We start from the raw sequence: 25,137 nt of genomic DNA, 5'->3' as shown, positions 1-25,137 counted from the left end.
CTGCCCTCTTCTTAACTTCCAGACCTGCCCATTTTGACCGACCTCCCCGAACAGAAGATTCTTACTTAGTGACCTCCCTGGCACTGCCCTCTCTAGGTCCTCAAAGATCGCTCACCTCCAGCACTGGATTGGAGAGTAGCAGTCTGTCACGGGCTATTTGTAGTGACTCAGTCATTGGGCAGGTCACTGCAAAATACTGGAGAATCTTCTTGGAGGCCTCCGTTTTCCCTGCCCCGCTCTCTCCAGAAATGAGGATGAAGTGGTTATTTAGCTCAGAGCACATCATGCGGTAAGCGTTGTCAGCTATGGCGTAGCTGGGGAAGTAGTGAGACAGAAACGCAAGGAATAGAAGTGACTATAACACTCCTTCCCTTGACTCTGATGCCCACCAGAGCAGAAGGACAAAGTACCCTGCCTCCCAGAAGCCATGTCCAGATTGTGGTACAAGGCACTCAGTTCAGACAGAGAGCAAACCTTCACCATCACTCACAGAGTGTACTAGATATCAAAACTCTAACAATAGAAGGGTTACAGTGAAGAATTGGGGCAGGAATAAAAAGATTTTTCAAAATTTACCAATTTTTTAAAAATCTATCAACATTTCTTATAAGAATAAACTACATACTAAGTTACATCCCCAAGAGATGCTCTATTAACTGTAGGTGGAAATAACATTTTGTCTAAATATTGAGTAACTCAATAGATATAACATCTCGTGTTTCCTTCCCTTCAAAACCTAAAGTACTAAGAGTATAGAGACAGGAAGCCAAAAAGATTTGAAAAGCTCTGTGATAACTTTAGGACAAGAGGTAAAACTAGTATAAGGGCTTTATCTACAATATCAGAAACCAAAGCAGGAAGGTCTCCCAAGGGTATAACCTTAGTATGTGGCTGAATTTGAAAGCTGGGTATTTCAGAAATCACTGGTGGTGGTGAGGCAGAAAGGTTCATAAATGCCTTGGGAGTGGAATAGGTGAATCACCAAGAAAAATGAAGGGAGAACCTAGATAATTAGCCCAGAAGTCGACCAAGGAGGAGAACTGGGAAATTCAGTGAAGCCCAAGTCACATAGAGACCAGGCAGGAAATTGCTTTTCTTATGGATCTGCAGCCCTGCTAAGTTCCTACCAATTGGCATTCTTCTCAGCTGCCATGACATTCAGGTACCAGTAGAAGGCACTCTAGCAATCCATTTCCAAGAGAAGACACCTCTCTGGCCACATTTAGATTTCTCAGGAGTCATACAAAGATTCTACTTCTCATCATATTTAAGCTTAGATTTGATCTGCTGTTGTTTTCTACTCTGTTGAAAGGCAGCAGTTTAAGTGAGATACACAACCTAATAAGCGTGCATCAAGGATGTACATGGTTGGGTGGATGGATAACGGATGGGTAGATGGATGGATGGGGAGATGGATGGGTGGGTAGATGGATGGATGGGTGGGTGAATAGGTGGGTGGGTGGGTAGATGAATGGATGGATGGGTGGTAGGTGGATGTGTGGGGTGAAGGGAGAGAGGGGAAAAAGAGGTAGAAAGCGAGAAAAATACTCCTATTGCTGACCTCATGGGTGCTACTTACACATGCGGTGGCAGTTCAAAGAAATTGACCCCTTGATAAAGTTCCATCTGGCTCACAGTGTAGATTCCAAGCTCCTGGTATGGGTTCACAGACACAAGGAGGGTCCCAATATATGTCTAGAGGAATAGACCAAAGCACTAGTGAGGAATTTCGGGGTGCAAATGGCTACAGTAAAAGACCATCACGTGCTATAATCCCCTTGTGTTCCTTCAGTGCTGGGACTATAACACGATAAATAAGACAGGTGGGGAGGGGGGTCTCTGCTATAGTCCCCTTGTGTTCCTTCAGTGCTGGGACTATAACACGATAAATAAGACAGGTGGGGAGGGGGGTCTCTGCTATAGTCCCCTTGTGTTCCTTCAGTGCTGGGACTATAACACGATAAATAAGACAGGTGGGGAGGGGGGTCTCTGCTGTCATGGAGCCTACATGGCATAGGTGGGCAGACAAAGAGCCGAGGGCCCAAGACTGCTTCAATGAGTGTGCTAAGAAAGGCATACATAGAGTAACGAGTGAGTGAATGACTAAGGAAGGCCACCCAGCTAGTGGGCTTTGGGAGGCTTCTCTAAGGAGATGACATCTGAGCTGAGACGTGAAGGATGATGAGCCTGTCATGAAAAATGTAGGCAGGAAGGGCATCTCAGGCTGAGGGGACATGTGTGGCTCTGCATTGGAGGCCAGTGAGGGACGGGAGACTAGAAAATGGTAGAGAGGATGTTGGGGAGGGTGTGAGTTGAGACCATGCAGGGTGTCAGGAACTGGGGGGTTCATTCCACATGCAATGGATGTCAGAGAGCCCACTCCCCGCTACTGAAATGAAACACTGGCCTGAACTATCACGTAAAAGAGATGACTTTGAGGGTGTGCACCATGATCCGATGGATTCATGTTTCACAAAGATCCTTCTGGTGACTGAGTGAAAGCAGGGCAAGCATATATAGCTGCCATCTAAAACTGGGCAAACACTCCCACTACTTGCATTTATTTCTCTAGATCTCATTGTTGGATTCAACTAATAATCAAGTGTTTGAAGTACTTATATTTGTAGTATAGCCACTAAAGAAAGCTTCTTGGAATATGATTATGAATAAAAGTTCTAAGCTCTTATATATAAAAATAAATATTTAGGCTCCTTTAAAAATACATCTGGAGGGCTTCCCTGGTGGCACAGTGGTTGAGCGTCCGCCTGCCGATGCAGGGGACACAGGTTTGGGACACGGGTTCGTGCCCGGGTCTGGGAAGATCCCACATGCCGCGGAGCGGCTAGGCCCGTGAGCCATGGCTGCTGAGCCTGTGCGTCCGGAGCCTGTGCTCCGCAACGGGAGAGGGCACAACAGCGAGAGGCCCGCGTACCGCAAAATACAAACAAACAAACAAAAAAATACATCTGGAGCACGGGCTCTAGGTGCGTGGGCTTCAGTAGTTGCGGTGAAGCCCCGCACCGCAATGAAGAGTAGCCCCTGCTCACTGCAACTAGAGAAAGCCTGCGCGCAGCAACGAAGACCCAATGCAGCCAAAAATAAATAAGTAAAATAAATAAATTTATTTTTAAAAATCCCAGTATTAAAAAAAAAAAATACATCTGGTACTCAGATATAGAGAATAAACTAGTGGTTACCAAAGGGGAGAGGTTAGGAGGAGAAAGATATAGGTTTGGGGGTGGAATGTACAAACTATTGGGTGTAAGATAGGTTCAAGGATGTATTGTACAACACGGGGAATAGAGCCAATATTTTGTAAGAACTGTAAACGGAAAGTAACCTTTAAAAATGGTATAGGGCTTCCCTGGTGGCGCAGTGGTTGAGAGTCCGCCTGCTAATGCAGGGGACACGGGTTCGTGCCCCGGTTCGGGAAGATCCCACATGCCGCGCAGCGGCTGGGCCCATGAGCCATGGCCGCTGAGCCTGCGTGTGCGGAGCCTGTGCTCCACAACGGGAGAGGCCACAACAGTGAGAGGCCCGTTACCGCAAAAATAAATAAATAAATTAAAATGGTATAAAAAAATATATCTGGTATTTTCAGATTCTGAGTTTGTTGTTGCTTTTCATTTCAGAGTCTCAAAGACTGGAGGTACTCAAGCCTACATTAAATTATGCTAAAATCATTCCAACTATTGTTTCCAATCTCTAGGACAAAGTCAGAGAACTGGATCACAGATGAGTATTTTGACTAAAACTCTGCATCACTTCCATCAGTAGAAACCTTCCAAGATAGAACACAGTTTCTGAAATTTACCTGTTCAGATTGGAAACATTTCGTTTATCCATGATGATCCTATCATCCCACTTATACTTCCCCAAACCATACTATTTCTCTTCTGCTTATACATAAACTTATAGATGAAATCTATTTCCACAATTAAAAATGTACACTCTGAGAAACACTTTGCTTGTTTCTTTTGGTAACCTTGGTTTCCACATGTAGACTGTCACGGGCACTATTACAAACAAAATAACTATAAGAAAAAATTTTTTTAATATTTTTAAACTGCTTCTGATCATCTCATTTACTCTTAGCAAAAGCTAATAAAATTAAACAATAACACACACACACACACACACACAGAAACACTGTTGAGTGCATCCTTAAAGGAATTTACCTGAACAGCAACCAATCAAACCAAGGTGGAGTGATAAATGGAGATCTTAATAAAAATTGACCATTAGAAGCAAGGAGACCAACTTGAACAGAGTTCTGGTAAAATACTGCAGTCTTGACCCTTGAAGATTCCTGGGATATGGTGGACATCTCTTATTTTTGCCTGCCTGCCATCAAGTCCCCCTTCTTCCAACAGATTCCTCTGAGAGAACTTCTCCAGCTCTCAGTCCATATCATGAGGTCAGGGGACCACTGGCCTCATCCCTCACCTCTAGAAGTGGGCCTGGGAATAGCCTGGCCAGTCAGAATATTCCTCTACCTATGCGGATTGGTTCAGAGACAGACACATGACCCAACATGGGCCTGGGAATAGCCTGGCCAGTCAGAATATTCCTCTACCTATGCGGATTGGTTCAGAGACAGACACATGACCCAACATGGGCCAATCAGAGCCGACCATTCTCCGTCTCCCAGAAGACTTGCTCCCTTCTCAGTAGCAGCTTTAAGAGGATAACGTATCAGCCTGGTTCCGCTGGCAGTCACCTCACCACCATGCAGAGAGGCTGCTCCAGAAGGAAACTGACGCAAAAGAAAGCAGAGGGATGGGAAAGAGTCCTCAAGGCATCACCCTAGACCCTAGATCTATTTCTGGACCCTGAAGCTACATAGGTTGATAGATTCCCTCTTGCAGCTTAGGCCGATTTAAGTTGGGTCTCTGCCAACAGCAGACATAAAAGTCTTAATTCAAAGAATCAAAGTGTACCTGACAGTGGTCCCTCGACGCCCCCCTTTAATGCCTAACCTAATTAGAGTGAAACTGTTCACGATCATCGAGACAAGACCAGAAGGGAGCCACCACTCTAGGAAAAACAGCTGAGAAATGGGTTACATTACATAGATGAGGTTCTCGCTGAAACGCTTGCGAAGGTTGTCCAGAAAAGCAGATTCACTGGTGTAGGCATCCAACAGCACAAAATCCTGCACCCCGACCTTGTCCCGGGCAGTCAGCGCGCTTTCCATGTGCAGACGAATGTGCTTCCGCCGCACTTCTTCTTTCTACAGGAAACAGAACATTCCTCAGCAACTCACTTATTCTGTCATTTTTATTGCACGTCTAAAATGGAAATAGCAAGATCCCAAATCCTGGGGATAGTTGAGAGCAGAGATTAAATTATGCTCTCTTCATTAAGCATTTATGATCCAGTTAGGGATACAAGTAATGATAGTAAAAGCAATAACTGTAGTAACAGCGGCTGCTGCCAGGAACTGAGCATTTACTGTTAGTCACTACACTAAATGCTTGACGTGTATTATCTCTCTTGATCCTCATTCTGACCCTATGCTCTTATCATGCCCATTCTACAGGCCAGAAAACTGAGGACAGAGAGGTTATAAAACATGTCCAAGACGTGCCAAAAGGCAGAGCCAGGATATGCACCTAGATAGCCTGGCCCTATAGCCTGCTTTCCTGACCATGATGTACTCACTGAAGGTTAGTTGCCTAGACTTCCTATGTAATTCCCAGATGAGTGATGAGAACGTTGGTCAGAAGGAGACTATCTTGTTGCAGAGGAGTATTTCAACATCAACAAAGGACAAACTTGGAGGGTCTCCTCCCAAAGGCTGGGCTTCAGACCTCCCCGGAGAAGGTTGGTGGCAGCCCACTGGATGGTGGAGAATCTTGCTAGGTTACTAAGTCCAGACCAGGCAGCAGAACAACCCTCCCAGGAACAGACGAGCAAAGGGAGCCAGATCACCGCTGGGCGGGAGACCTGGTGCTGCCCTGTTTGGGTTGGGAGGGCCGTGGGAAACAGCTCTCCAGGGCTCAGGTAAGCTGAGGCTGGGGGTGTGCAGAGGGAGTGGGGAGCTGCTGTGGGTAGGAGGGCTGGAGTGTGTGATGTCTGTACTGGGAGGACTGTGGCAAGGTGGTGACCAGGCCAGGGCTGCAAAGTCACTAGGGACTCCGTGCTCTGGGTACCCAGTCCGTGTATGTCTGCACACCACATCCCACTGTGCAGCTGACAGCAGCTGAAAGGCAAGGAAAAGCAAAACATCACAAAAGGAGCCGTGAGGAGAAACCTTCTGCTATTGCAATGCCCTTCCAGCACCTTCTAGTGACAAAGACTGACATCATGCCCTCTTCAAGGAGAAATGCTTAAGGAGTCCACTTCATTATCCCAGAGCAGGTACAGAAGGGTGAATTTGGATCTGAGAGACAATAAATGGACACCTGGTACATATGGCTGTGCAAAGGTCCTAGAATAGCCGCAACCATCTTGAAAAAGAAAAACAAAGCTAGAGGACTCACACTTCTTTAGATAATCAAGACTGTGTGCCAACTGATTTTTGTCAAAGGTACCAAAACAACTTGGTGCGGAAGAGGAAAATCTTTTCAACCAATGGTGTACAAACAACCAGATATCTATAAGGAAAAACTGCATTTCAACCCCTACATCAGACTACATACATATGTATATTATACAATAAAATATATTGTACAGTATATACATTTATATATGTATACATAAGTATATAGAGTTAATATATATTAATTTGAGATGGATTTTAGATCTAGATATAAATGCAAGATCTGTAAAGCTACTAGGAGAAAATAGAGGGGAATATCTTTGCATCCAGAGAAAGGCAAAATTTTCTTAGGACAGAGGAAGAAATAACTGTAAGAGACAAAAAAAAGAAATTAGAACTTCATCAAATATAAACCTTCTCATCAGAAGATACTGTTAAGAAATGAATCAGCAAGCCATAGACTGTCAAAAAGATGTTCATGAACTAGATACCTGCAAAGGATTTGTATCTAGAATAAAAGACTCCAACAGATCAGTTTAAAAAAAAGCAAAAAACACAGAAATTGGGCAAAAGACTTGAATGGATGCTTCACAAAGGAAGATAGACAGATGGTCAATAAGCACATAGGAAAGTGCTCAACATCATTAGTAATCAGAGAAACGCACATCAGAACCGCAATGAGATGCCACCAGAAGAGTTCAAATGAAAAAGACTGACGATATCGAACATTCCCAAGATTGTGGAGCAGACAGAACTCTCATACATTGCTGGCAGGAAGGTAAAGCGATGGAATCACTGGGGAAAAGTCTGGCAGTTTCTAATGAAGTTAACCAAACCTCTACCCTTTCATCCAGCAATTCCATTCCTAAGTATTTACACAAGAGCAATGTAGACGTATGTCCACAAAAAGACTGGAACATGAAGGTTTGCATCGAGTTTATTCATGATGGTCCGAAACTGGAAACAATCCAAATTCCTATCAACTGGAGAATGGTTGTGGAACATCTATACAATAGAATGGGTACAGCAATAAAATAGAAATGACAGGTATGCACAATGACACAGACATTATGCTGAGTGAAAGTACTCAGACACAAAAGACTGCATGCTGTATGATTCCATTTATATGAAATTCTAGGACAAGCAAAACTAATCGACAGTGAAAATCACAACAATTGCTGCCGGGTTATGGGGGGACTGCCTGGCCAAGGACATTTTTGGAGTGATGGAAATATACTCTAACTTGAGAGGACTCTGAGTTACATGGGTGTATCTATTTGTCAAGATAAATGGTTACAATGTTGTACGTTATGATACATGTACAGTTTGTTTTAAAAAGAACCATAAAAAATAATCAAGTGGGGAGAGGATGGGGAATAGGTAGAGGTAAAAATGATAACAGGATGGCAGAATGTTCATAATTGTTGAAGCCAGGTGATGGGTACAGGAGGGATTATACTCTTCTGTTTACTTTGTACTTGCTTGCAATTTTCCATAATGAAAAGTTTTAAGAACAAGATCACCACCAGGTGTCTCCCTTCACTAGCTAAATGGAGCTAGAAGGCGCAATCATCTGCTCTTAAGAATGAAGACGATGCATTTAGATCAAACTATATTAGTGATTACAAATATTCCCGTTTTAAATATTTTTTATAAGGGAGGCAGTATAGCATAGTGATGAAGCACAGGGACTTTGGAACATGAGTCTTCCCAGTTTCAAATCCTTGGGAAAAGTCTCTTAATCTCTCTAAGCCCCAGTCTGTTTCACGTCTGTAAAATGGAATATAATTGTACCTACTTCATAGGGTAATTGGTTTGAACAGAACCATGGAAACTCTTGGGACAGTGCCAGATACAATATCAGCTCTGGGAGTACTGGCTTCTGTCCTCATTAATATTAACAATTCGATTATTAGAAACAAGACCATAATAAAGCAAAAAAGAAATCCGCTGGTAAGTAGTCAACAAGCCCCATATTAAATTAGGAGTGGGCTGGAGTCTGAAGTAATCTCTGGAGCTGTACCCACAAATATTACTGCAGCTGGACCTCTGTGGGTGGAGGGTGCAGAGATTGTAACACAGCTTCTTTCTTATTCCAGTCCTAGAGATGGGAGCCACAGCATGCTTACAGGAGTGAGCCCTGCAGTCAGCCCCAGCGCCTTATGCGACCTTCCAGCCCAAAGAGATTTGACGAAACCTCTTAGATTAAGGAATGTGACAATAATTTTAACTTGCAAGGGCCAAAGCACAGTCTATCCATGTCAGCCTGGAGTTTTGTTTGTCGCAGTATTTCAATTCTAATATCTGGATTTCTTTTATCTAGTTTGTTTCAAAATACCTTTAGAAGGGTGTGAACAAGCTAGAGGAGCCTAATGATATTGACAAGAACAGTCAGAAGGATAAATATTGGAGCAGAAAGGGGAACAGTAATAAAGAAATGGAAGGATTTCAGCTTTGACCAAAAGGAAGACGATTAAGAGACTTTATCAAGAAGAGAACATTAACACCATAAATGACCAGATAAGAGGGAAATTAAAGAGTGAGAGGTCTTTACTATACCTATGAAAGAACTCCATCTTTGGGGTGATAAAACTGTAGTAGACACCACCGCGCAAACACACACAGCAGTGATCACAAACTCTGCTACCTAAAGAGCAGGTACTGGGATTCAGTCAAGCTGCAGGTGGCCGGGACTCACTTAAGACTAGGGAGTGAATGGCCATCTGTGTGCAGCCACTGCTCGGTTTTGGCTGGTTGACGGATATACGGCTTGTATATCCTTCCTTGTATATCCAAGGAAGGATATATTCCTTGTATATCCAAACCTTTCAATTCCTTAAGAAAAGTTTAAAACGTAGAATTTTATGTAAAGTCCTATAGCATGTATTTAGCCTCATGGGACACTAGTTTGCAAGCTCTGCAGCAGACACTGCAAAATAGAGCAGGCTACCCTTTGTCTTGGATGGTTTAGGTGTTTCACTCATCCGAAGGCAAGGGATTCAATGAGATGCTCCCAACGGGACCACTGTTTTGGAAGCATCATGTTGTCGATGGCGATCTGATCATATCACCTTCTGCACAATCTACTGCTTGACCCAGTGTGTCCGGGGGATGGAGGGCAGTGGGGGAGGTGGGCACAATGTGAATAAAGATGGTGAGAAGCTTTGGCAGCAACAGAAATGCCTGCCAGATGTTCCATGGGCTGCCCCACATTTCCCCTTGCAGTTAGGTGGTGTCACATAACTACTTCTAGACAACAGGTTGTGAACAGAAGTGACATTTGTGCCAGACCCTTTAGTGGGTTATTAGGACTCCTTCAGTGCTGCAACGATTGAGAACTTCTCTCACTGAATGCATGAGCCACAAAACCAAAGTAGCCTAGATTCCCGAGTCATCACATGGAGAAGTTCTAAAGAATCATCCAGACCCTAGTAGAATTTGTGAACACAAGAAATAAACTTCTGTTATGGTAAACTTCTGAGAGTTGGGGGGCTGTTTGTTACTGTAGCCTAAGGCTGCTTAACCTGACTAATACAGATGCCAAAAGGCTTTTCCATTGGTAGAATAGCAGTTTGAATATGAACCACAGCTCTTGCATGTTAAACTCAGCCAACAGGTTTGGCTACTATCCTTAAGCTTGGAAAATGAGAAGGAGGCATTTTTTTAAGGGAGAAAATAAGCCCTAGAGTTGTAGCTTTTGAATTTTATTTTATACTTCAGAACAACTTTGTTCAAGGTAAGTCATAAGAAACCTCAATATACAAAATTAAAAAGCAGAGCCTTTCTGATTGAGGTGGAAGGGAATGTCTCCTTGGAAGAGAGTCTGAGGAGCCCTGAGGGCAAAGGAGAGTTTGCAAACCCCTGCATGTCCCCTGTATCATGTTCCCCAATCTTCATTATTTGATGACTTCCTTTACATTTATAGTCATATCAGTATACCACCAGTACTATTTTTTACCTCAAATGTTTCCTTAAAGAGCTTTTTTCCTGTAAATATATACAGTTAAAGTTTTATTATGAAAAAATGTTCACACACAAAATTATCAAACGCATACCAAACCCAAGGTACCCATTACTCAGCCTCAACAAATACCAACCGACGGCCCCTCTTACTTCAGCTATGCCTCACCACTCCTCCCTACACTGGAGGGATTCCCTCAAGGTAAGTCACAGATACCATATCACTATCTATAAATATTTCAGTAGGTATCTCTAAAAGGTAAAAAGCTCTTAAATTATATGTACACAACACTATTATCATATATAAAGACCTTCACAATAATTCCTTAATGTTAATTATCATACACAATCAGTGTTCAAATTTCTCTATCTTATAGGATACTGGTATAGTTGGTTTGCTCAAATTAGGATCCAAACAAGGTCTACACATTGAATTTTAGTCAATGGGTCTTTCAATTCTCTCTTGTTCCAGGGCTCCCTCTCCTTTTTTCTTGCAGTGTATTTGTTGAAGAAATTGGACAATTTGTCCTGTAGAATTTCCCACCTTCTGGACTTTTGTTGATTGCATACTGATGGGGTCGTTTAACATGTTTTTCTTTGCCCTGCAATTCCTAAAAACTGGTAGTTTGACCTAGAGGACTTATCAAATATAGGCTTGAGTTTTACCCTGGCAAAAAGACTTTATAGGCAGTGAAGTGTACTTCCAGTGGAAGGCACGTGAGGTCTCGCTGTCATTTTGAGATGCCAGTGCTCTTATACACATTGCCTAAACCCACATTTTCTTAGAAGACTGCCAAAAAAAAAATGGTAATGTTCCACTTCTACCACTTCTTCATTTATTAGCTGGGATCTTTCTATAAAGAGAAACCTTATCGGGGCTTCCCTGGTGGCGCAGCGGTTGAGAATCTGCCTGCCAGTGCAGGGGACACAGGTTCGAGCCCTGCTCTGGGAGGATCCCACATGCCGCAGAGCAACTAGGCCCGTGAGCCACAACTACTGAGCCTGCGCGTCTGGAGCCTGTGCTCCGCAACAAGAGAGGCCGCGACAGTGAAAGGCCCGCGCACCGCGATGAAGAGTGGCCCCGGCTTGCCACAGCTAGAGAAAGCCCTCGCACAGAAACGAAGACCCAACACAGCCAAAAATAAATAAGTTAATTAATAAAAACTTTAAAAAAATATATCCATACCTTAAAAAAAAAAAAAAAAGAGAAACCTTATCAATTACTTGGTTACCCTGAGGTACAGTTTGAAAAAAGAAAATAAAAAAGGCAGGATAAATGCTCGATTTCCCATTTTCAGACTAAGTTAGTTCTGTAGCATCCTTCAAAGGGGACAATGAGTTTTGAATATTATGAGCTAGTAGGTTTAAATGTATTTGATATATTTCATTCCGTGACAATTATTTATCCTTACTGATGCTAAAATTATCCGATTTTTGGCCAGTGGGAACCTTTTAAGTGGGCTCTTGAGTCCTTTTGACATGGCCTTAATAGTCTTTGATAGCTTCCCATGCATATCAAATTGCCAAGCTGTTTTTAGGTTTATTTTATATATTCTCAGCCCAGACCTTGAATCTACCCAAGGAGCTCTGGTTTCTTTCAGTGGGGAGGTGGTAGATACCATAATCAGACACTAGGGGCGCTCATTGCCACTGGGTTGATCATTGTTTCTAAGGCTTTTCACTAGAGAGCAAGGAAGTATTCTTAAAATAATATACATCACGAGTTTATTCTGATTCTACCAATTCATATACACAACTAAGGGGCTTGTGCTTAAACTTGTCTTACTTATATCTCTTCCTCTTTCTCCTATCTAAAATTCCAGTTCAGTGACACGGTCAATTACTCATTGGCTTTATTCCACAATACACACAACCGTCTCAAAATAGCATATGAACACCATCATCAACATGAAGACAGTTTGAAATTTTTTAAATTATTCAGAATGTACTTCACTGGGTTTGTATAGGCACATTACTGTGTTTTTAAGCTCCCTTGAAATAGTTGATTTCCATGTGGCCATCTATACCAGCAACCAGATACATATTTAGGTTCATTCCTGTTTTTTTTTTTTTTGCGGTACGTGGGCCTCTCACTGTTGTGGCCTCTCCCGTTGCAGAGCACAGGCTCCGGACGCGCAGGCTCAGCGGCCATGGCTCACGGGCCCAGCAGCTCTGCGGCATGTGGGATCCTCCCAGACCAGGGCACGAACCCGTGCCCCCTGCATCAGCAGGCGGACTCTCAACCACTGCGCCACCAGCGAAGCCCATTCCTGTTGTTTTATTCCTTATTTGGGGAGACTAATTTTAAAATTTTGTTTTATCATTATGTAAAATGTATTTAATGGTGCCAAAAACAAAATAAGGCATATTCAAAGAGCTAGCTCCCATGCCTGTCCCTTCCACCCTACTCCCTTCTTCCCACTGTAAACAACCATTTCAAAAGCTTTAAAATGCTAAAATTGTTTCTTTTCTTAAATGGAAGCAAATACACACGTAGATTTGTTTCCCCCCTTTCTTAGGCATATGCTTGGAAACTCTACATGCTATGTTTCCACCTGTCTTTTCATTGGGAAATCTATCCCGGAGATCCCTTCAGAGTTGTTTACAATGACATTCCTCATTCCTTTTTAGATGCAAAGTACTCCACTGTATGTTCATACTATACAGTTGACGCTTGAACAAACACGGGTTTGAACTTTGTGGGTCCACTTAAATGCAGATTTTTTTCAAGAGTAAACTGCTTTTCAGCAGTACTACAGGACCTGTGGTTGGTTGAATCTGCGGAGGATCAACTATAAGTTATAAGTGGATTTTCGACTACACAGAGAGTCGGCACCCCTAACCCCCATGTTGTTCAGGGGTCAACTGCACTATAGTTTATTCAGACAGTCTAACAGTGGAAGACCTTAACTAACCTCTGTCAGCAACTGACAGAAAACAATGGCCAAAAAAATCGGTAGGACAGAGAAAATCTAAACAGCACAATTAGCTAACACAAGTATAACACTACACCCAACAATCGCACAGTATACATTTAGCACATAGAGCACTGACAAAAATTGACCACCACCTGGGTCATAAAGCAAATCTCAGATTTCAATGGATTCAAATCATGCACAGCTTAATCTTGATTAAGCCTCACTGAACTTGATCAGGCCAACACTTCAAAAGAATAGAACTTTCTGAGAGGATGAAAATATTCTGCAGCTTCACTGTCCAATGCAGCAGCCACGAGCCACACGTGGCCTCTGAGCATTTGAAATATGATGAGACCGAGGAACTGAAATATTAATTTAATTTTAATTAATTTAGATTTAAATAGCCAAAGTTGGCTAGTGACTAGTGTTTAGGCTGCACAGGTCTGGAATCTAATTTCCAATTCAAAGGAAAACAAAGAATGAGAAACACTTTAAAAAAAACGCTACCGCCACAATCACCTAAATTCAGCCTGGGAAATTCTATAGAACAAACTATCTAGTTTCTTCATCATTTGTGGAAGGACACTGCAAGGTAGTCTGTATATTAAAAGAGTTGAAATAGGAAAATGCAAATCAAAATCACAATAAGCCATCACTTCATAGCCACTAGTATGGCTACAGTCAAAATGTCAGACAACTGCAAGTGTTGTCAAGGAAGTGGAAAAACTGGAACCCTCACACACTGTTGATGGAATATAAAATGGTGCAGCCACTTTGGAAAACAGCCTAGCAGTTCCTCAAAATGTTAAATATAGACTTCCCATATGACCCAGCAGTTCTCCTCTCAGGTATACACCCAAGAGAAATGGAAACATGTGTCCACACAAAAACTCATATAGACATGCTCACAGCAGCGTTATTCATAATGGCCCCAAAGTGCAAACAACCCAAATGTCCATCAACTGATGAATGCAAAAACAAAAGGTAGTGTGTCCATACAATGGAATGTTAGTTGGCAATAAAAAGGAATGAAGTACTGATACATAACATGGATAAACTTTGAAAACACTATGCTAAGTGAAAGAATCTAGTCACAAGAGATCACATGATTCCATTTATATGAAATGTCCAGAACAGGCAAATAGAGAGAGATGGAAAGTTAATTAGTGGTTGCCAGTGTTAGCGGGTTTGGGAGGAAATGAGAAGTGACTGCTATAGTATAAAAATTTTCTTTTTAAGGTGGTGAAACGTTCTAAAATTGATTTTGGTGACGGTTGTACAACTGAATATACTGATAATAACAAACTTGAGTTGTACATTTTAGAGGGTGAATTGCCTGAATGGTATGTGAATTATATCTCAAAGATGTGACAAAAATCAAGATCTATATGTGAAAGGCAAAACTATAAATCTTTAGAATGTAAAAGTTATCTTCATGACCATGGGGTAGGATTTCTTCATAATTCATACAAAAATACATCAACCATAAAGGGAATGACATGCAATCTTGACTGTATCAAAATCAAGAGCTTTTGTTTATCAAAAGATAGTTAGAAAGTGAAAAGAAAAGGTACAGGGTGAAAGAAAAACTATTTCTAGCACATAAAGAGAATTTACAGATGAATAAGAAAAACCAACCGGCTCAATGACAAACAGGCATTTTGTTGAAGAATGAAATGGCCAATAAAAATACAAAATAGGCAAATTTTTACCCCAATGGAATACAATTGCATACTTAACAAATTGGTAAAACTTAAAAACCTGATAGGATAGGATAGCAAAAATGTCCAGCAACAGAAATTCTCAAACTCTGTGGATAGGAGTGTAAATTGGTACAACTACTTTGGAAAACAATTTAGCATAGCCTAGTAAAAGTTGAGGACACACACCCTATGACGAAGCAACTTCATTCCTCTTGTTTATGTGCAGTGAGGGACAAACACAAGAAGCACTCAGCAGCATTATTTGTAACAAGCAGGGAACAACCTCAAGTTCTAACAATAATAAAATACATGGCTGTCACTATCACATAATGCTATAGCCATACCAAACAGTTATACAGAGCACATGCACTACCTCAAGTACTTTTCATATATGAATTCATTTGAAACCTTTGAAACCTTTCAACAACCCTGTGAGGTAACAGGTACTTTACTGCCATTTTTCAGGTGTGAAAACTGAGGCTCAGAGAGGTTAAATAGCTTGCCACACAGATAGTATAGTTGACAGAGATTCAAACCTCAACAGTCTGATTCCAGAGTCCATGCTCTTTTTAACACACTCCAGAAGCACACAAAACAAGACTTCAAGAAATGGAAATACATGCCAGATCCTGGATAAGGAGATTCAACAGAGAGGTTTAATTCAACTATTATGTTGTGCACAGCTGTGAAAGTGAATGAATCACAATTAGGCCCATCAACATGATTCGATTTATTTAAAAAAAAAGCAGCATCGTTCAAAGAAAGCAAGTCACATAAGAATATACACATATATCTGTAGTTTCATTCTGCTTTAGTCAAGGTCCCAAACAAGCAAAATTAAGCAATATGTTGCTTAAGGATACATTCACGGGTAATCCAACTACCAGGAAAACTGAGGACTGTACTTAGTATCTTACACTGGGTGGAAGCATATAGTTATTATTCTTAAGTCACACACATACATATTCTTTTCCATGTATGGTATTTTGCAATAAAAATATTTTTAAAAACTAAGCTAGGGCTTCCTTGGTGGCGCAGTGGTTGAGAGTCCGCCTGCCGATGCAGGGGACACGGGTTCGTGCCCCGGTCCAGGAAGATCCCACATGCCGCGAAGCGGCTAGGCCCATGAGCCATGGCCGCTGAGCCTGCACGGCCGGAGCCTGTGCTCTGCAACGGTAGAGGCCACAACAGTGAGAGGCCCGCATACCGTGCAAAAAAAAAAAACTAAGCTAACTTCATTTAGGTATATCAATACTAACTTCCTCAATAAGTGATTAGTAAACAGAATTCAGTGTAACAATAAAGGAATAGCAAAACGTGACCAAGTGGGATTTATTTCAGGAATTCAATATTAGAAAATCTATTAATAATAGATCTACCATATCAATTGATCAAGAGTGGAAAAACTATGCATCTCACAGATTCTGAAAAGGCATTTGATAAAGTTTCATTCCATTCTTGATAATTACATTTATCAAAAACAATAGAAACCAAAACAAATTCCAGAGGATCACAGATTGAAACATTAAAAAAGAAAATTATAAAATAAAATATTAGAAGAAAATACAGGTGAAGGGAGGAATGCCTTTCTAACTATGATACAAAATTCAGAAGCCACAGAAGAAAAGACTGATCAACTACATAGAAAAATTTCAGCCTAGGAAAAAACACCAAAAGCAGAGTCAAAAGATAAAAACAATTTTGGAAAAGAATATTTGCAACTCACAGCTCAGACAAATGACTCATTTCCTTAATATAAGAGCTTCCATAAATCAATAAGAAAAAGTCGAACACCCTTCCACATGCATACACCCCAAAAGTGGACAAAGGAGATAAACAATAATTCACAGAAAAGAACATGAAAATTTGTCTTTTAAACACAAGGAAAAAATACTTAACTTCTCTCCAAAGAGAAATGCTATTTAAAATATATCGAAATACTATTGAAACACCATTTCTCATTTTTATCAGTTTGATAGGTAAAGTTTGAGAACATACTCTTTGTGAGTATGGCAATGAAATGTAATTTGCTATTATATTTTAAAAATTAAGTACACATTCTTTGATGCAGTAATTTATATTTATCCTATTATATATGATCTCACAAAGATAAAATCCAAATATTCATCAATAAGGAAACAGGTAAATTAAATTATGGTACATGCAATACAATGGCACTCTATAAAGGTACAGCATCTCCCAAATAGGTTGCTACCATATAACGTGAGGTCACAATATATATATATATTTAAATAAATTTATTTATTTTTTTATTTTTCGCTTCATTGGGTCTTCTTGCTGCACACGGGCTTTCCCCAGTTGCAGCGAGTTCACGGTGTGCGGGCTTCTCATTGCGGTGGCCTGTCCCTGCGGAGCACGGGCTCCAGGCGTGCGGGCCCCAGTAGTTGTGGTTCGCGGGCTCTAGAGCGCAGGCTTAGCAGTTGTGGCTCATGGGCCTAGTTGCCCTGCAGCATGTGGGATCCTCCCAGACCAGGGCTCGAACCCCTGTCCCCTGCATTGGCAGGCGGACTCTCAACCACTGTGCCACCAGGGAAGCCCACAATATTTTTTTAATAGATTTGTTGTAAGGATATGAGGTAGCGCCAAATAAAAAGTAGTCCCTCCCCCAGAAGTAGTAAATAATAAAATAACAATGGATGTAGTAATGATAGTGAGAATTGACTAAGTTCCTACAGCCGGTAAGGGGCTGAGCTGGAATTCAACACACACCTGTCACTCCCAACTCATTCTTCTTTCTCTACTCAATTTGGCCTCTTATGTAGCAAATGCAAGTGTTTTTCTATGTCTGTTTCAATGTTCCAACATAGTACTTCATCCCTTTCATATAACAGGTTTATCTGCATCTGAGTGAGAACCACAGATGTGTCCTGCATTTAGAGCTTCTGGTTCTGTGGCAAGGAGATTGTTCTGGAACCTTGAATAGATTTGCTCATCCTACTTAAACCACAAAATAAACCCACCAGATACAATGGCCTCAAAGCCAGTTCTAGGGCTGTTTCAAGGATCTCTATGTGGTTAGACTTGAGGGGTACATATGGGGACCCCCAAACTTCTCCAAAGCCCCCTATCTTGGATAGATTGTAGCTTTGGCTAAAAGCTCACCACTGGACCCCCTTGCTTTGGGTTCGATTGTAGTGCCTAAAGTTGATGGGACACAGGTTTGAGAAGTTTTGGCAAAAAGAAGTGAACTGAAAAGAAAAAGCACACGGAGTTCCGGGGAAGGCACATCTCCATGGTCTGGGTGGTAGTGGGTCTCAGAGAGGCATCTCACCCTCCTTCTGTGATGGAGGATGGGCCACAAATGCACCCTGCGTGCTGGTGCTGGGTCCTTAGCCTTATGTCAACCACCTCATCATCTCATTTATTCCTTACAAAGCCCCATTACAAAGATAATAGCACCTATCTTGATTTTTCAAAAGAGGAAAGAACTATCTAAGGCCCACGGATGGTAAGTGAGGGAGGCTTGACTCCAGAGCTCTTGCACCCAACTCCAAGCTTACCCCACTCCCCCATGAGGCTCCAAGTGCCAGAGGGGAAAAGTATGAGATGGAAGAAAAGGATGGGAAGAAAAATCCCAAAGCCATTCTTTAAATAGAAGCTTGATCTCCTTTGGTTTTGCCTACATACTGCCACTTGCCTGGGAAGCATTTTCAGTTTTGCAACAAAATTGGAATAAGGAACATGCCCTGGATTGAGCTACGTTACTGCCATTACTACCGTTGCCTGTGCAGTACCTGACATCTGGGCCAAAGATTACCTATTGGAGCTCAACATCAGTAATATTTAAATTCATACAAATGAAAATAACAACAGCATCATGCTTTTATCAGAAAATATCAAGTAAGCGATAGAATAATACACAATACTTGCAAGGTTGAGGTGAGATTAAAACCAAATACACTGCAAGTAGCATAGTAAGTTCTGATTCTCTCTAGAAAGGTAATGTCACATGTAAAAAAAAAACCATTAGAATAATTATTATACCTTTGGTCCAGTAATGCTGTGCTAGAAAGGTAATGTCATATGTAAAAAAAAAACCATTAGAATAATTATTATACCTTTGGTCCAGTAATGCTGTGCCTGAGAATTTCTGCTAAGGAAATATTTCGAATAACTGATGTTTCTATGTTTCTGTGGTGTTCTCTAAAATCTACAACAAATTTACAACAGTAAAGAGTCAAGTATATTACACCAACTGGAGCGAGTATGTATAGAGATTAAAGTAATGTTTATGAGATTATGCAGCCAATTTTTTCTCCCTTTTAAAGGAGAGCAGCAGAGTACAAATGTATATGTGTACTGTGACTGCAAAATATATATGCAAATATATGCTAATAGTCCCAGACTGGACTGGGATGTGGGCCAGACAGAGTTACATGAGGTGACAGGTATAGGTACTCGGTTGTCCACACTGTTCCCTCTTCTTGTGTCTGTCTGCTTTTCCCACTGCCTGGTCACACACTGAGTCCAAGAGTATTGTTATTTCTTTTTCCTATTGTGGTACTAAATGTCTGTTTTTGCTCTCACAGCCCCTGTACCTCCTCCTCTGACTACAACCCTACCACAGGTGTGTCCTCTCTCCCACTGGAAGGTGTCACGTGGTCCAGTCCAGTAAGATGCTCCCACCTCCTTTAGCCAAGAAGAGGGTGGAAGACACAGCTCAGACTTCCAGATTTCTCTCTCCAGGGACTTAGACCTTGATTGCAGCAATATAAAGAAGGGGAATGGTCATTACTGACAGCTCAGTTTGGAGGTCACCTCAGTGTCTACCACTAGGGACTGAATAGCATGGGAGATGCACCCCAGGGAATCTTTTTTTTTTCCTCCCCCGGCCGCACTGCAGGCATGTGGAGCTTCCCCAACCAGGGATAGAACCCATTCCCCCTGCAGTGGAAGCGAGCAGTCTTAACCACTGGACCGCCAGGGAAGTCACAGTATTGTGGAAAGATATTACATGCATTATGATGGACAAAGAAACAAATTTACCCTTTAAGCAACAGGCAAATCAAAGCTACATGTTGCACGTGGATATAGCCATATTTAAGGATGTGTTCCAAATGCCCTGAGGGGGAGGGAGTCTCTAATTGGGAAGGTGAATGGAGGGGAGAAGGAGGAGGAAAACAAATCGGGAGAGAGGCTTCACAAAGACCACAATGTGTGATAGGAACTTGGGGACACTCCATCTTTGTCACCTGCATCTAAGGTCAAAAGAAAAGAAAAAAGGAATTCCTTTTTGGCCTAATTAGAGTTAGTTCTATTGCTTGTAACCAGTGAAATAAGACATAATGTAATAGGGAAGAACAAATCCGACTCCATATTAGATCTGTTCCTTTTCCTGTGCTTAGTCACGCTGGCTCTGCATGGTTTGTAGAAGAATTTTGCCTATAGCCTGAAATATACAGGGTAGCCTATTCTCAGGGCTCTGACCTTTAAGAGTCCATTCGCACAGAGATAAAAAGTTGCAGAACAGAGAATAAAATTTGTCTTGTTGGAGGTTTACAGGAACATGGTGACCGGACCTATGTGGACAGCTGCAAAAACGCACCAAGAAGTTTGCAACAAGTAACCATGGCCCTCCCTCACCTGGCCTTTAAAAGTGCTTTGCTGAAACCCTTCAAGGACTTGGGGGTTTGAGGCACAAGCCCCCGTCTCCTTGCTCGGCCCTGCAATAAACCTTTCTCTGCTCCAAACTCCAAGGTTTTAGTTTGTTTGGCCTCACTGTGCGTCAGGCGCATGACTTGCGTTTGGTAACAATAACATAATGGATAGAATTTTTTTTATAAATTCAGTAGAACAAGGATGATCTTTGGGCTCAAGCTAGAGCTCAAATTTTAAACCATGAGGTTCAATACAGGGATATGCCTTTTCAATAAATCTCTCCATCAGTGGCGCCCTGCCCTCCATCAACGAAATAACAAGGACACACCCTGATGTTCCTCAACAGTTATTTGGTGACTTGTAGCTTGTGAGCAAAAGCTCTCATTTTTGCTGACAGAATTACAAAGCCTTTGGTGGCTGAACAATAAAGGCTATTGGATGTCTGCTTTCTCTTTCCAAACTTAAACTGGAAGCAATCTGCTCTACCCAAAAGACAATCATTAATGAGTCCAGTCATGCTCGTTTCAGTTGTGACTTTTGCTGGGTCCAAGTCTGACCTTTTTCTATTATTGACTCCGTTGCTTTTCTTTGTATTGATGCAAGGTCAGCAACAAGGCCTACTTTCATTTTGTTCTAAGTAATAGTATCTGAACAGTGATGCATTCGGTTTGCTAGTTCTTTTCCCCAATACACATGAACACACAACTATGCCATCTCTGTACCAGTTAAAATCATCTAGATGCTTCCACTCTGTGAAACTAGTCTGATTTTTTTTAAAACTGTAATTTTTGTTTGCAAATGCTCAGCAATTGATTGTTTAAAACGTCATGAAAATCCAAATAGTGATTATCTTTAGTGGCTATGAAAGGAGTTGAATGAAAGAGGCACATGAGGGGTTTCTGGGGTAACCAGGATGGTGGTTATACGGGTGTGAGCTTTATAATAATTAATCAAACTGCACATTTATTTATACTCTTTTCAGTGTGTGGGTTATACCCCACAATAAAAAGCCTTTTAAAAAACATCACATCTTGGGGCTTCCCTGGTGGCACAGTGGTTAAGAATCTGCCTGCCAATGCAGGGGACACGGGTTCGAGCTCTGGTCCAGGAAGATCCAACATGTCGCGGAGCAACCAAGCCTGTGTGCCACAACTACTGAGCATGTGTGCCACAACTACTGAGCATGTGTGCCACAACTACTGAAGCTCACACATCTAGAGCCTGTGCTCCGCAACAAGAGAAGCCACCACAATGAGAAGCCCACACACCACAACGAAGAGTAGCCCCCGCTCACCACAACTAGACAATGCCTGTGTGCAGCAATGAAGACCCAATGTGGCCAAAAATAAATAAATTTTAAAAAAACCCCAAAAATATCACATCTTAATCGTCATGTTTCCTCTCAAGATAAAGAATGTAGGAGAACAGTGCCTGTGAGGAAGTGCACACTTTTATTTTTCATTTATTCTCTATAAAATCTTAGCTGGGAAAGCTAAGTCACTGAGAAGCCTTGTTTCACCTGGAAAATTCGTTAGACTTGTGAAGACAGCAGGTAACCAGGATAAACCAACAGAGAAAGACTTGGGGGATGGAAGTTATGTTCACGTTATCGGAAAGGAGATCAATACTCTGTTGTACCTGTTAAAACTGTTGATTTTTGTATCTAACACAGAATCCTGTGGCTGTGTCTCTTATCTAAAACTTAAAAACCAACGAGGATTTCAGGCAGCATCTTGCAAGCAAGACCCACTTCTGTCGACATCTTTAATTCGCAGATGAGAAATGCATATCTGGTCTTTTTTTCTTAGTACAATACTTCAATATGATTAATCCCATGGAAAAAAGCAAGACTGTGGATGTCTTTGGCTACATCCATGAGGACCAAAGAGACTTTTTCCAGGGAATGAACACATTTACCCTCGACCCCATGAAGGCAGATGACCAAAGAGTTTGGAACATTACCTTCCAGAAAAATTTCGCCAAGCATCAGACATAGCTATTCTTGTCCTCGGCACCCTCACATTAGTATTAGTAAAATTCCAGGGAAAGACAGAGAAGACCCTTGCTATGGCAGTTGTCTCATTGGCAACAAAACAGTATTGAAACTCTGAAGTAGATATCCCCGCACCAATTCAAGCAGCACAGAAACTCCCATTAGTTTTGTCATAAACCGATTAGAGCGGGCACACAAACCCAAGGATCTCAATGCTTAGACGCTGAATAGCCACTCAAATCCCAATAGTTTGCCCCGTAAAACCCACTGGGAAATTCTTAATAAGTTCACCACAAGGTGACATTTGCAATACTCTGCAGTCACATATTCACCCACATGCATCCAGGGAAAAAATACAATGAAATTTAGCCAAGAGAAAGAGCCAACCACCCACGCCTGGGACATCTTTGCTTGTCTCTAGGAAATAGGCTCCAAGAGTCGCTAAAGGAGGACCGTCCGTCCGGCTGCCGGAACAGGACAGAGGTCGGGGGTGGGGGGCGGGGGGAGCTGCTACCCTTTCCCAAATCAAAAGAGGGGAAAGTAAGTGAGAAAATCTCCCGAGTTCAAACATTCCTTTAAACCCCGCAACTTTAAATACTAAATGTGTTTCATGGCTGCCATCTTGAAAAACATTAGTTTGCCAAAAGCGGCCTTTGATTCCCATTTGGGATGGAAACGCTTGCAGATAATCCATTGAAACAGGTCCGGCACAAAGGCCTTTTTGCAACAATCACGGTGCTTGTGAAGGACAACATTTTTGTGCGCAAAATAAAACATTTTAATGCGCTACAATCCATTACACATATAGTCCTCCATTTCCTTTCAGTAATTATTCATTAGAAAACATTTAACGTCACTGTGGATTTCACACTGGGCAGTCTGGACACAAAGAACAAGAGATGGCCCATTTATAAGGGGCTGGGGTCTTCTTTTCTAATCTGAGAAACTCCAAGGAGGTGGGGCCCACAGGACACAACAGGCCGGCTAAATTGTGCGGTTAACGGTCAAAGCCCCCCTGCCTACTTTGACACTCATTTAAAGATGACAGGAAACAAAAGAGATTTGTTCTGTGCAACCCTTTCTTGTTACACAGTCTACATTGGGCTCCGCACATGAAACCCGCCCGGTATTTTAGTCCACCTGCCAGCTCCCTCCCGCCCTCCTTGACTCTCTCCTCTGCTACTTTGCTCGTTCCCACTTTAACACAAAGAGACAGGTAAAGAATATCGTTAAAAGCGGCCCATTCAGCATGTCAGCTTTCATAATACAATTGCCTGTCAGGTTCCCTAGGAGCTACAAGGCGCTGACACGTCTGGGTTCAGGCCAGAAATCCAGCCCGCAGTTCTGTTAGTTAGTGAGGCAGCTCCCAGTCACCTCCCACCCTCCCGTAGTGAAGGACCATCTCCCGGGCGCAGACACCGAAAACCATCTTGAATAACAACAGTTTGAAACATTTGCTCCATCAGCGAAAGCCTACATGCCAACTCCCGATGGGCTGTATCTGTATTCCTTTCATGCCTCCGTTAAAAAATTTAACTGAAAACTCAGACCCAAAGACCTAGAAGCCGATTCGTAGGAAAAGTTGGGAAACATTTATCTTAGAGCCAATTTTTTAAAGGTACTCAAAGGAATAAAATAGTTTTAACACCAGAGGATCCTTCCCTAAGCTGGTGGGAAAAATCCCATCTTGAAAGTCTGGCCAGATTAAGATGTAGCTAATCATACGGGAATATGTACAAATCTAAAACACCTCTGGTGCTGTTTCTACTTTGCAACTGTATGAAGATTATATACCACCTAGTGATGCTGATAAGAAACCAGTGAGTACCAATGGGCTTGGCTGTCATAGATTCTCAAAAATGACTCATGTCACTTTATGGTTATTTTTATAGCAATCCTGAGGTTGGCATGTTACACTCGCTTCTTATTATCATCTTGATGTGTCATAGGAAACTGCCTCTGGTCACAGAGTCAAACAGCGAAAAGATGCTGGAGAAAATCAGTGGGTACTTAAGGAGAAAGCAAAATTCATAATGAAGCTAGTTACAGAAGCTCGGTCAGTGGTCAATGAAATTCTAAAAACAAAACAGTTTTGATGCTCCGTGTCAGAGAACAGCAAACCGTGGCCCGCGGGCCGAATCCAGACAACCGCCTGTTTTTGCCAAAAACAAATAATAATAATTTTTTTAAAAGACATGAGAAAATCATATGAAATTCACAGCCACGATATTGTGTATGTCTGTCTGTGGCTGCTTTCCTGCTATGAGAGATTTGAGTAGTTGCAACAGAGGCTGATGGTCCACAAAACCTAACAGATTTCCTATTTGGTCCTTTATAAAAAATTTCTCTATTCCTTAGGAAGCAGACTTCTGAATCCATGGTATTTAAAAGCTGCCCGCACCAACAGAAGCAAAGTGGAATTTCAAATATAACCCTTTCCAAACAAATGTTTATGCTACA

The 25,137-nt window shown here is 41.9% G+C and overlaps 1 protein-coding gene across 4 annotated transcripts in view; it reads right to left on the bottom strand.

Moving 5' to 3' along the window:
* MYO1H (myosin IH) overlaps positions 1-25,137 on the bottom strand; it is a 143,921-nt gene that overhangs the window by 41,918 nt on the left and 76,866 nt on the right. For all 4 annotated transcript variants that reach the window (XM_060310194.1, XM_030860621.2, XM_060310195.1 and 1 more), the window contains exons 2-4: positions 5,072-5,233; positions 1,580-1,695; positions 116-314 (exon numbers count right to left, since the gene is read on the bottom strand). In XM_060310194.1, the coding sequence (XP_060166177.1) occupies positions 116-314; positions 1,580-1,695; positions 5,072-5,197 (441 nt within the window). In that variant the 5' untranslated portion in view covers positions 5,198-5,233. The remainder of the gene's footprint in view (positions 1-115; positions 315-1,579; positions 1,696-5,071; positions 5,234-25,137) is intronic.

This window comes from Globicephala melas, chromosome 13 (assembly GCF_963455315.2).
Source record: "Globicephala melas chromosome 13, mGloMel1.2, whole genome shotgun sequence".
Classification (NCBI taxonomy): Eukaryota; Metazoa; Chordata; class Mammalia; order Artiodactyla; family Delphinidae; genus Globicephala; species Globicephala melas.
Note: the sequence above shows the minus strand (reverse complement) of the source record. Positions and strands in the feature narration are given on the sequence as shown.